Consider the following 11657-nt stretch of genomic DNA (forward strand, 5'->3'; position numbering starts at 1 on the left):
TGTCTCATACAGGCTTGAGCCAGTACAAAGGACGGTAACTTCACCGGTACCGTGTACCTGTAGAGTCTGCGGTGCCTCATGGCCCTACTCATGCTTCATCCTGCAGTAGGTCTGACCAAAGATTATTTAAATATATTGAGCATGTACTTAATAGCTAGGGCCTCACTGGCAAACGGGCCCTGGAAGTAAACTGTATGTTATATATCAACAGCTCAACACTTTGTTAGTGATTAACTCACATGGCAGCTGCAAATGGAATTTATAGTAAATTCTCAGGAACGTGTGTGAGGGTGTGGAATCATGGAAGAATATAAATATTTTGTTTTAATTTTTCATGTTTTAGGAGTCTGTGTAGTCATTGTTCCCTGGGCAGGGAAGCCCAGTCTTTTCCAGACAAACTCTCATGTTACGAGAAAGCCTGTTTTCCTATTCCCAGCTGGTCTCAGTCCTCAGCCAGGTTCTCTAGGCTGGAGCCACAGAGCCTCCTGCCCTTTCCTCCTGTGGGCCAGACTCCAAACCCTAAAATCAGATCCAGTTTTCACCCTCTTGTGGCTCCTAGGATGAACCTTAAATCCAGCACCTGGTGGCGGTCACAGTCCCTGTTATTCTTACCAACAACTGCCTCACTCTTGTTATCTCAGACTTTTGCGTTAACACCATCACCAGGTTCCTGCTCCATCACTCGCTTCATAGCCAAACATTGGTCAACACCTCTGTGCTAATTTTAAACTCTCTAGTCTCCAACACAAATTTTAACATTTTCCGCCACATCCTTGCTCAAAATTGAGCCTGCTTCCCGTATATCGATTTCCACCCTTTTTAGTACCAAGGCACACTTTAAAAAAAGCAGCAGAACTATTATTGTATGCTCAAAAACAAAAATAGCCCCAGACAGCTGCCTCCTAAAATGAATTCTACTAGAACAGACTTTTTTTAATGCAACAAAATGATTTAAACGTTTGCAAATGCAGGACATTTTCTAATTTAGAGCTGCAAATAATTTATTTTCATTGTCTATTAATGAATACTTTATTTCTTCCAAAGAATTGATTAAACTTTTAAATGGGGCACTCCAGTTCAGTTTATTTGTATTAAAGAGTAATACTCAGCCAATGAAAACAGTTGTGTAAAGTCGTCTATGGCTCTGCAGGGAGCCGTCCAAAGTTTAAAAAAAGACAGCAGGCATTTAGGAGGCAGTGGGATTAAGTCTTTGTGGAACATGACCTGTATTAGTGACTAAACTTCTTACAGCTTCAGTTATAACCACTTTTTTCGGTTCCTTGTGGGTCCCCTAAATGTATAGAAGTACAATACAAAAATGCTGTAGGGCCTCTTTTAATCTACAAAATGTCAGAAAACAGTGAAAATGCTCATCTCAAGTTTTTTTTCTGTGTAAAGATTGTCAATTTAAACTGAAATATAAAACAGATAGAAGCAGCAAATCCTCACATTTTAGAAGCTCAAAACTACATGAATTGATTATCAAGATTGGTGGTTGTTAATTTATTTTCATAATGTTTCAGCCTAAATTTCATTACATATTAAACATGCAGGACACTCACAGGAGTTTGAGTGTTTACAGACCTTTTAACTACACGTGGGAGTAAAAGTTGTGTTTTTTTTAAGCATAGTTAAAAGCTTATTAATGAATTTTATATTTAAATGTTTAATTTTATTTTGAGTCACTGAATCTATAAATACAATCTAATAAAATCCAGCACATGAAAATAGCTCCAGTTGCTTGTTGCCGTAGCGAACGTCCCTCCAGCCCCAGCCCTTTATGCTCCACCGAGCTTCTCCTGCTTGTGCTGTCCCAGTCCACTAGCTCCATCCTTAGGCCCAAACCTGGACTTCCACACCGCAGCTCACCTCCAGCGCCAGTCCTTGTCACTCTCCAAAGGCCGGGCTCTGCTATTTTTAGCCACGCTGCGCCTGTGCCGGCGTGGCTCCACTGTTTGCCTGGTGTGTGGTGTTGTGACAAGGGCCCGCATGGGAGCCGTAATGATACAGTGTCTCCGTCTCCCTCCCGGTGCTCAGATAGAGATTGTTTAAACAGTATCCTGAGCCGGGGACGGGTCCCATGACAACTCCATAAATATTTACCAGCAGCAGCCATGCCGCTTCGCTTGAGGAGAGCTCGTCTGCAGGCTACCTCTGCAATGTTTTTCTTTTGCCCTTTTTTTCCATTGTTGTCTCTCACAACTGTAGTATGTGTTGTTTTGATGATTTCCTTTGGATGATGTCGATGTCCTTTTTTTTTTTTTTTTTGCTAGCTCTGCTTTCACCTTTACACATCATCATCTGACTGGAATGTCAGGATGTCCTGTATGTTAGTGCTACATCGCATGTACACATGTTGCACACTGTGGTAAACACATTAAAAGTCTTGTAAGTCAAGTTGAGCAGTGAAACACACATAACGGAAGGACAAAAATGACCTCACATAGATCCAGAAAAGACTTAAAGTGCCTCAACAAGGTTTTAAAAATTCTTAAATTAAATGACCAAAGTCTGAAGTGATTGTTGTTGTTGCTGTGACAGTGGATTGTCTTTCAGTCAGCGCCATCAGGGGTCGGTTTCACAAAAGAAATGTGTGAGCGCTACTTACACATAGGTCACAATTAGTGACCGCGTCAGGTTTAACAAACAACACTTGCAGATGACTTGCAGTCACTTTAAATTTGAGAGTGGTACTCTTGTTTGCTCATGCATAGTCACATATGGTGTTAAACATGTCAGAGTTACTGCTACAGGAAGTAGCACATGTTGCAAGTAGCAACTTGCATGTTGCAGATTTGGTGAAATCACAGTAGTAAACACCACAGCAGCTTCATGAAGCTCATTGCTTCATAATGGAGAAGTGTTGGTTTTATCACAAAAGCTAAAATGACGTGATCATTTTTGATTGTTTAAACCGTTAATTTTTGTGTCACATATCTGGTCCAGGTTGTATTAATTTAATTGATCATATTGTTAGGATTTATTGTTATTTAGAATCAGAATCAGAATCAGAATCAGGTTTATTGCCAAGTATGTTTTCACGTACAAGGAATTTGTTCTGGTGAATGGTGCAGAGCGCACCAAAACACCGAGGCAGCCATCTGCGGCGCCATTTAAAAAGGGGGAATGGGGAAAAACAAGTGGAGAGGAGAGGAGAAAAAATAACAGAACCAGTTGACCAATTCCATTTATAATGTGATATAACAACAAATAATTCTAGGACAGTGGTTCCCAACCTTTTCTAACTCATAGCCCACTTGAAAATCTCAAAAGTGTTGGCAGCCCACGTCCAACCCCGTAACAATATGGACGCCAAATAATACCTTCTTTTTATTTCAATGATGAGGATCAACATTCAGGACTGAACTGAAAGTTCAGTTTTCTTCCTTGTTTGACGGGGAGAGGTCACTTGTCAATTCACCTTCTGTCTCTTGACTCTTTCCTTGTAATTCTTCCTGTTGCTGACCAGCTATTCATTTTGATTCTCAAGCTTTTGCCACTGATTTGATCTTTTACAGCACATTCAGACTGAGATAGCAAACAAGTGGCACCAACATAAAAGTTGCTATTATTGGCTTATCACAGTAATATGCCTTAATACAAGAAAAAAAAAAACAAACAGTGAAATTAGTTTTCACATTTTTAAAGATAATTTCACTGTAAAACATAATTTATATTGTTATTCTTTTAATAATAACATATTTTCAGCAAAATTGTACAGTTTTGCAAATGATTTGTCGGCCCACTTGCAATACCTTCGTGGCCCATCAGTGGGCCCTGCCCCACAGGTTGGGAACCACTGTTTTAGGCCATATTGTCCCTACTGGTTCTCCATCTTTCACACTTATATAAAAAATACATGATTGTGAAAGAGGAATTTTATTTGCACTCTGTGTGGTATTAAAAAATGCTAACTTGCAGAAACTCAGCTCACAGATTGACACACACAGTTGCATAGTTAAGTAATGAATTAACTAATCACTGCACAATTAAAAGTTTCTCCCTCACTCCTCCTCTCTGACAGATGATGGGAAGATCTTTCACGGCAGTGGGGTCGGAGACGCTTTTGGTCCTCGCTGTTTCAAAGGTGACATCATGGGCTGCGGCATCATGTTCCCACGAGACTACATCCTAGACGGGGAAGGTGAGGGCACAGGGTTCAGGTGGAACAATTACACTGTCACTCATTAAAGCGGTTGAGATGTTCGTGGGAGGTTGTGCTCTTAAACCTGATTACCGTGGTTTAGCATAAGACCATTGTGGCAACATTCGGTCTTAACAGAGTTCATTGTGTTGCATGTGGGAAAGAAACTGGATGTGAACCAAAGTCCCCTGCATGGAAAACTGAGCAGTCATTTAAAGGTGAAATTCTTATGCCCCGTCCTTTCCAAGAGAGACAAATATAGACTTTCCTGATCTCAGATGGTTTCAGTGCATCAGTTTCAAATGAACAAACATGTAATAACAATTCAGAAATACTGCGGTAATCAGATTTAAAGACAACACATGACAGCAACTAATGTCTTCTCACCTTACGTGGCCCCGCTAACAAAACCAAACATCTCATTTTGTGGCATTAATGAACATGTTTTGCAGTCTTCCTCCTCCGCACTGTGTTACCTCGCCTGGTATTTCATCACTTAATAAACCTGTGGCTCAGTGTCTCCTCTGCTCTGTTCGCACATGAATGCCTTTCCTCAAACACACCACGCTCCGCTTTGTCCTCAGGTGACATGGACGACTGGGATCGGCTGGAGGTCCGTCCGGGTCAGGCTGGTGTCCAGAACGTTCTGTACCTCAACGACGAAGAGGAGGAAGAGGAAGACGGGGAAGAGGTAGAGCAGGGACAGGAGGGGAGGAAGGTCACGGTGAGGAACACTCTTAAACATGACACGGCTGCACATACATGCACACACACGTGATCGATTCGTTGGCATGGCCGCTTGGGGGCAGTGTAACAAGCTATAACATCATCATAACTTTACTCTGGCAAACTTACTAAACAGTTTCTGCTGGAAACATCATACCCAGCTTGTTACTGGGTCTGTGACACTGGGATGTAGTTCACGTCATTATTCAGACTGTGATGTCTCACAGCTCCAGACGTGTCGACGAAAATGTGGCAAAATGGCTGCGAAGGAAAATCCAATTTTAACACTAACTCAGTCAATTCAGCAAATTTAGACAGAATTATACATCGTTAGTGTCTGATTTTCACTGCAGTGCTACTGCAGCAGGTAAGTGACTGAACAAATGTGAGCATTAGACTTAATATGAGGGGTTAAAATAATGTGTGATTGGGGGCAGATTTCCTCAACATCCTATTCTATTGACTTTGTTTAAATGCAGCAGAAGCAGACAGATTAACCTGGAGGAGACCGTGAAGAGGAAATTGAAAATGTATTAAAATGTGTGGGAGACAATTTAGAGGACAGAGGTACTGTTCATCCACACAGGCATGTACAGCTCATGATCAAGGGGAGGCTTATGGAGATGCAGCTTTACAACTGTCAAACATTAAGCTCGATCTCACTGTATGTTCCCAAACTCTCAGATGCTCTTTCAACATCTTTTCTCTGCGCTTTCATTCAGCCGGTCACTCAGTTAGAGATGTCATGATGCCAGAAATTTGGTGGTCAGTACCAATATCTCTCAAACGTAACGATTCTTCAAACCAAATTTGATACCGTGGCAAAAAGTAAACTAAGGTACTACAAAATAAACTTTTTATTAACCGACTGCTGCATGTAGCTTTAGGTTGTCTGTTGGTTTTGAGGTGTCAATGATAACACAAAATATCTCCATAGATGACTCTGCACATATTTTTTTCCAGGGGTTGCGGTGGGACTGTTGTTATGCCCACACTGTTAGTGTGTTACGTCCGTCTTCTTCTTTCCCCCTTTATGTTTAACGTCAGTCCAGAACTCTGTCTGGGTGAACTGCAGTCACTTTTTCAAAATTCTGGCATCAACTTGGTAGTGAGGTATCTCTGGTTACACTGTGTCACAATTTCAGCCAATCTTGAAAATTACAGCAATCTATTTCTCATTGACTGTGGTAAAACTATTGATTACGAGGGGAGTAGAGAAGCACTGAGATAATGGTAAGTACGCTCTCCACAGTCACATTTATGCAGTTAATAAAGTTTTGTTACTAGCTGGTTTATTAACATTTATGAAATTACGTTTTCAAGTTTAGTTCTGTAATTTACCAGCTTACAACCAAGCTGTCTTGGTAGGTAGCTAGCTGTTAACCAGATAATCAGCCTGATAAACAAACTAAAGCAGTTGGTTAACCTGACAGATGCCAGCTACAGAGCCGAGGCAAGGTAATAATCATTAATGTGGTTCCTTTAAAAAATGAACTGTTTTCAATACCAGAAGTGCCTGTAATTACTAATAACCACCATACAGATTCACTTCTGCAAGTAAATCAAATGGTGGATTCACAGCAGGTGTATTTAAATGTTGGGACACAGTTAAAGTTTAGTTGTTTTAGAGGAACTACATTAAGAATTGAGGCACAAATGAAATGCAAGATGACAAGATTGTTGGTTAACTTAAAGGTGCCTTGAGGATTTTTTTTACATAAACAAAGTTTGTGTTTACGTTAAGTTTCCTCACCAAAAATGTTGTGTTTCTGTGAGGACTAACCAACAAACAGAATGTTTCACAGACAAGTTTTAAAGAATTTTAAAAACTGCATTGTTTACATCCACATCGCTGTGTTTCCTGGCTCGTTACTGCCACCTGTAGATCAGTGGAGTAGTTTATCTTGTCACGGATGCGCTTGTGTGTCTTATCACTACTAGTGTCCAGAACATACATTAAATATTTCTGGCAGCTCTTCGTGGAGTTCACTACAAGGCAGGATTGCAGCAGTTACTTAACATGACTTACAAGAGCAGAAACCTCAGCGACTTACACAATGATTACTGTCGTACTCTGGTGTAACGTGGCTGCTGTGAGACCGTCACTGTTGCAACCCACACATCCGTTCTCCGACCTAAAACGTTTGCACAGTGCTCAGTGTAGCAGTGAGTAGATGTTCTGTAGATGTTCAGATTCTCATCCCTCACACAGTACCATCAGCGAGGCGTCTTGATTGGTCGTAGATTTATTCCGCAGCAGCACAACAACCTTAAACATACAGACAGAGTCATAAAGAACTATCAGAGACGAGACGAACACGGAGTCCTGTGACCTGGCGCTGATCTCAACATCAGAGTCAGTCAGAGATTATGTGAAGAGACAGAAGACACCGAGACTAAATCCTAAATCCGCAGAACAACTGTGTCAGGTTCTCCAAGGTGCAGCCGCACCAAATATTGTTTTTTGTGTTTATTGCTCTTTGTATGAAGTCATTAGATAAATAGAAACCGTTAATGGAATTATTTTTGAAAGCGTTAGAGCCTAAAACTTCACCACAGCAATCTCTAATCATCAAACCCCCTCATGTTCCAACTCTTGTTTGTTTGTCATGGTTTTAATTGCTGTGGTTTCACTTTGTCTTGACTCATAGCTGCTGGGCAAACTTGCCTGTGCAGTTGTGCAAGCAGAGGCCAAGGAGGTCACTGAGCGGGTGTGAGAGCACGCGGTGCTGAAACCCAAGTGGGTGAGAACAGAACAGGCCGAATCATAATCCAGGGATTTGTCAATATTTATTCAGCGGGACACATTACCCTCACTGCTCCATAACATTACAGAGGCCTCTATGGGCACGGCCGCACGTGTGTGAGGGTGATGGGGGGGCAGCCGTGCGTGTATGTGTGTACAATAGAGAGCCACAGCACACACTGTACTGCCGCGCTGCTGGTGTTGTTCAAACTAATGAAGCCCGTTGCAGTTTCACTTACCCGTCGTCTGTAATTGAATAGCGGCTAAGCCTTTCTTTTTAGAGTGGGTGGCACAGTAAATGTTTGATATGTGACTCAGCCTGATTTATTGAAGACACACACTCCACAGTACTTCACTTGTTGTTGTAGTACGTCGGTATTTGTTCTCAGACTTGGAAAGAAGCCCTCGGTATTAGCACTGAAAAGCTTGTTGATGTTCTTTTGAGAACAGCTGGATAATGTTTGATCACTCGCTGATTTAGTAGAGACATGTACTGTAAACATTGACTTTTTTTTCCCCCCCAAGAAGACAGACATTACACTGTCACTTATTTTTTTTAACGATATTTCCTAACTGCACATAATTCCTGTTTACAGCTGGCACACTGAGTACTCTCCAGTGCAGCGTGCATTACTATCAGTCATTATGAAAGACTTCTCTTTCTTAGCTAATTGTTCCAACGCTCCATCAGGGGATTCACCTTCACTCAAAGGGTTGTGTTTGTGTGTTGTAACTCATTGTCACCCCCCTGTGGTGCTGCAGGTGTTCTTCACGAGGAACGGGAAGCTGATGGGCCGGAGGGAGATGGTGGTTCCTCCTGGGGGCCTCTACCCCACCGTGGGAATGCTGAGCAGTGGGGAGAAGGTGAAGGTGGACTTACATCCTCTCAGTGGTTGAGCTGAGAGTCTGGACTGGACTTGTGATGCCCTGCAAACAGCTGGCTGCACTGTAGAGCTCACCCACAGTAGCCTAGCATGCTGCTAACACTCGCCAGAACACACTCAGTTCAGCTGCACACATGCACGTCGCTGTTGTCTTCCTCGACACTAGCTCCAGCTTTTATTTATAAGACTTGTACAGTACATTGTGTACATCTCACAATCATCGCAGAAACACAACCGGACCCTCCTCCTGGTTGTAAAGTAGCAAAGAGAGAGAGATCCTACATGAGCTGTGTAGGTCACAGCGTGCAGCGTGCAGGAGCAGACGACTCCTGAGAGACATTTAACCAATAATTCTATGCAATCTGCACTGCTATCGTCCTCTCGTCTAACCTCGTCCTGCATGCAGCGTGTCTCCGAAACACTGAGCTGTTAAATCCCGCTCATGAGGTCTGGCACACTTCGTTTATTTCATTTGTCACGACCCCAAGCAAAGCAGAGCGAGGCCAACAGTTGTGGCGAGTCAGAGCTTGTTGGCACTTTTATGTTTCAGGGAATAGACCCTCTCTCTCTCTCTCTCTCTCTCTCTCTCTCTCTCTCTCTCTCTCTCTCTCTCTCTCTCTCTCTCTCTCTCTCTCTCTCTCTCCCTCTCTCCCTCTCCCTCTCTCTCTCTCTCTCTCTCTCTCTCTCTCTCTCTCTCTCTCTCTCTGTCTTTCTAAACCTCCCTCTGCCTGTCCTCTCTCTCTGGGTGAGGCTGCCCTCCTGTGAGCGATCAGGGACCTGCTGTTGCCCCAACTCCCTCACTGCTCTCCTGGAGCTGGCTGGAAGTGAACAGTGGATCTGTTTCAGTGTTTCATTTTGGATCTGATTCTCGTAGAGGATTATTACAGGTTTTGGTAAACTACCAAACAAACGATTGTGCTCCTGAGCAGTGCCAGAATCTGATGTTTCCTAAGAGTGGATGAATAGATCTGTGGGTATTTTCTAGTGTCATGTTGGAGCCACGGTAAACAAACGTGTTTTCTACAAGGAATCTGCAAAATACACATTTGAATTTATCTTCTACTTCAAAAGTTCAGGGAATGTGTTTTGTTTTTGCACTTTGAGAACATAGGAGGAGACTTTAAAGGAAGACATGCATACAGTGGGTGGACAAAATAACAGAGACACCTTATATAATATAATCCAGTGTAACATAACAAACTACAGCCATAAAATAACCATCAAGTTCAATAAACACCTCTGAAAAAATAAATAAAATTTACCTCTGCAAACCTCACACAGAAGTATCCGTTTCAGGGCTATTGAATTGGATCGTGTCATACTGTAATGTGTTATACTGTTATTTTGACATTTCCTTTGTGGAGATTTTACTCTCTGTGCATGTTTGCCCTCTGTGCATGAAGGATTATTTTCCATTTAAATTTTTTTCCCTGTTTTAACCACAAAGTTAAAATCATTTGAATCATTCATCTTTTTTGCAAATAGCTTAAAAACTGCTTAAGAGCCACGAGACAGAAAATATCTTCTCAAAATAATTTCTTGCTTTTCCAGTCAGGAGATAACTTCCTCTCTGCGATGCCATATGTGATGTAGAATTAACTGCTGGATGTTTTCTTTTTCTTTTTTTAAGATAAAGACAATGATGTTCAGTTTTCTGCATGTGATTTTTTTACAAAAACAAAAAAAAAAGATGTGTTTGTGTTTGAGCAGCGGCACCAGGGGCCTGTATCACAGAGTGAGATTAGTGGGGTTAGCTCAGGTTTTCCAGATCAGTAGAAAAATTATGACACCATTCAGTTGGAATCAACATGGACAAAGATAACGGAACTTTTTTGCAAAAACATCACCAATGATTATTTTCAATATTGACTAATCTGCCAATTATTTTCTTGAAAAAGAATCTGTTACAATTTCTTAAAACACTAGTGGGTGTTTTCTCATATCTTGTCCAGTCAACAGTCTGAACCCCCAAAAATATTGATTTAATTTATCATAAGACTGGAAAACAAAGTAAATCATCTCATTTAGAAACTGGAATTAATGAATGTTTTATATTTCTGCTTGAAAAACAAGTGATTTTGAAGGATTTATTGTTGATTAAATAATCGATTAATCGACAAATCGTTTCAGTCCTACATGTGTCCCCTCTGGGCTTAAAACAAGGCTTCTGACAAAGAATATAAAAATGTTCTTGCACCTGTTGTCTGTTTTATTCCACACGTTCTTCTTTTTTGTCATAACCTGGTGCCTACATTACCCACAGTGCAACTCGACCACCACATAACGGTTATGTTCAGCTCAGTTAAACAGGCGACCCACAGAGAGTTGAACTATCGTGATACAGGCCCCACCGCTGAAGCGATCTGTCTGGGTGAATGAGAAATATTGTCGGGTTTGTCATATTGTATTAGCGGGAGCTGGTTTCCACATGAAATAATTCTGATAGATTTTTTTTTCTTCTGTTTGAGTAAAGGGAATGATATCAACATTATTATTATTATTATTATTATTATTATATATCAGCTAAAACGTTTAACCAAAATCTTCATCAAATGGGTTTCCTCTGCACCTTCACATCAGTATCTGTCCATTACAACATCAGCAGCCCTGTAACTTTAATGTACATTCCTCTGTACCTTCCTGTAAGGTGCACGCAGCAGGTTTTTGAAGTGTTTTTGGCCTGAGGACAAACTCCATCATTCACACCACAGGATACTGCAAACAGTAATGCTAGAGATATAACATGCTGTAAAATTATGACACAGGGTTTAACTGTTAAATCAAATATCTGCTGGAGATTGTATGTTTTGTTTTTAGCTGTTGTCATGCATTTGTCTTAGAGCCAGCGATGGACATGTTTAAATACGTTAATCAGTTAGTTTTTCTTCTCCTGCAGGGCTGGATAGAGACTTAAGTGCAGGTTGTTACAGCCTGAACTGTAAAACCTAAGCTAGACAGTGCAAAGATATTAATGAGACACTGATGTGGACGTTTCAGCCACATCTAAGTTCAGGGTATTAAAGTCACTTATATTTAAGTTTACTCAGAGTTTACAAAAAAATGACACCTTTCAACCAAATTAGAGCTAAATCTGGTTAAATGTTTTGTAGCATCTGTAAATTTACTCACCAAGGACTCCTGTAATAATAATCTCTCG

At 41.2% G+C, this 11657-nt stretch overlaps 1 protein-coding gene across 2 annotated transcripts in view; it reads left to right on the forward strand.

The window, feature by feature from the left end:
• spryd3 (SPRY domain containing 3) overlaps positions 1 to 9136 on the forward strand; it is a 52074-nt gene extending 42938 nt beyond the window's left edge. For both annotated transcript variants that reach the window (XM_071477450.1, XM_071477449.1), the window contains exons 9-11: positions 4025 to 4144; positions 4729 to 4868; positions 8379 to 9136. In XM_071477450.1, coding sequence (XP_071333551.1) covers positions 4025 to 4144; positions 4729 to 4868; positions 8379 to 8513 — 395 coding nt within the window. In that variant the 3' untranslated portion in view covers positions 8514 to 9136. The remainder of the gene's footprint in view (positions 1 to 4024; positions 4145 to 4728; positions 4869 to 8378) is intronic.
• Positions 9137 to 11657: the final 2521 nt, after the last annotated feature.

The sequence above is a fragment of the Trachinotus anak genome, unplaced genomic scaffold (genome assembly GCF_046630095.1).
Source record: "Trachinotus anak isolate AG129_WGS33_773 ecotype Australia unplaced genomic scaffold, CSIRO_AGI_Tana_v1 ptg000004l, whole genome shotgun sequence".
Classification (NCBI taxonomy): Eukaryota; Metazoa; Chordata; class Actinopteri; order Carangiformes; family Carangidae; genus Trachinotus; species Trachinotus anak.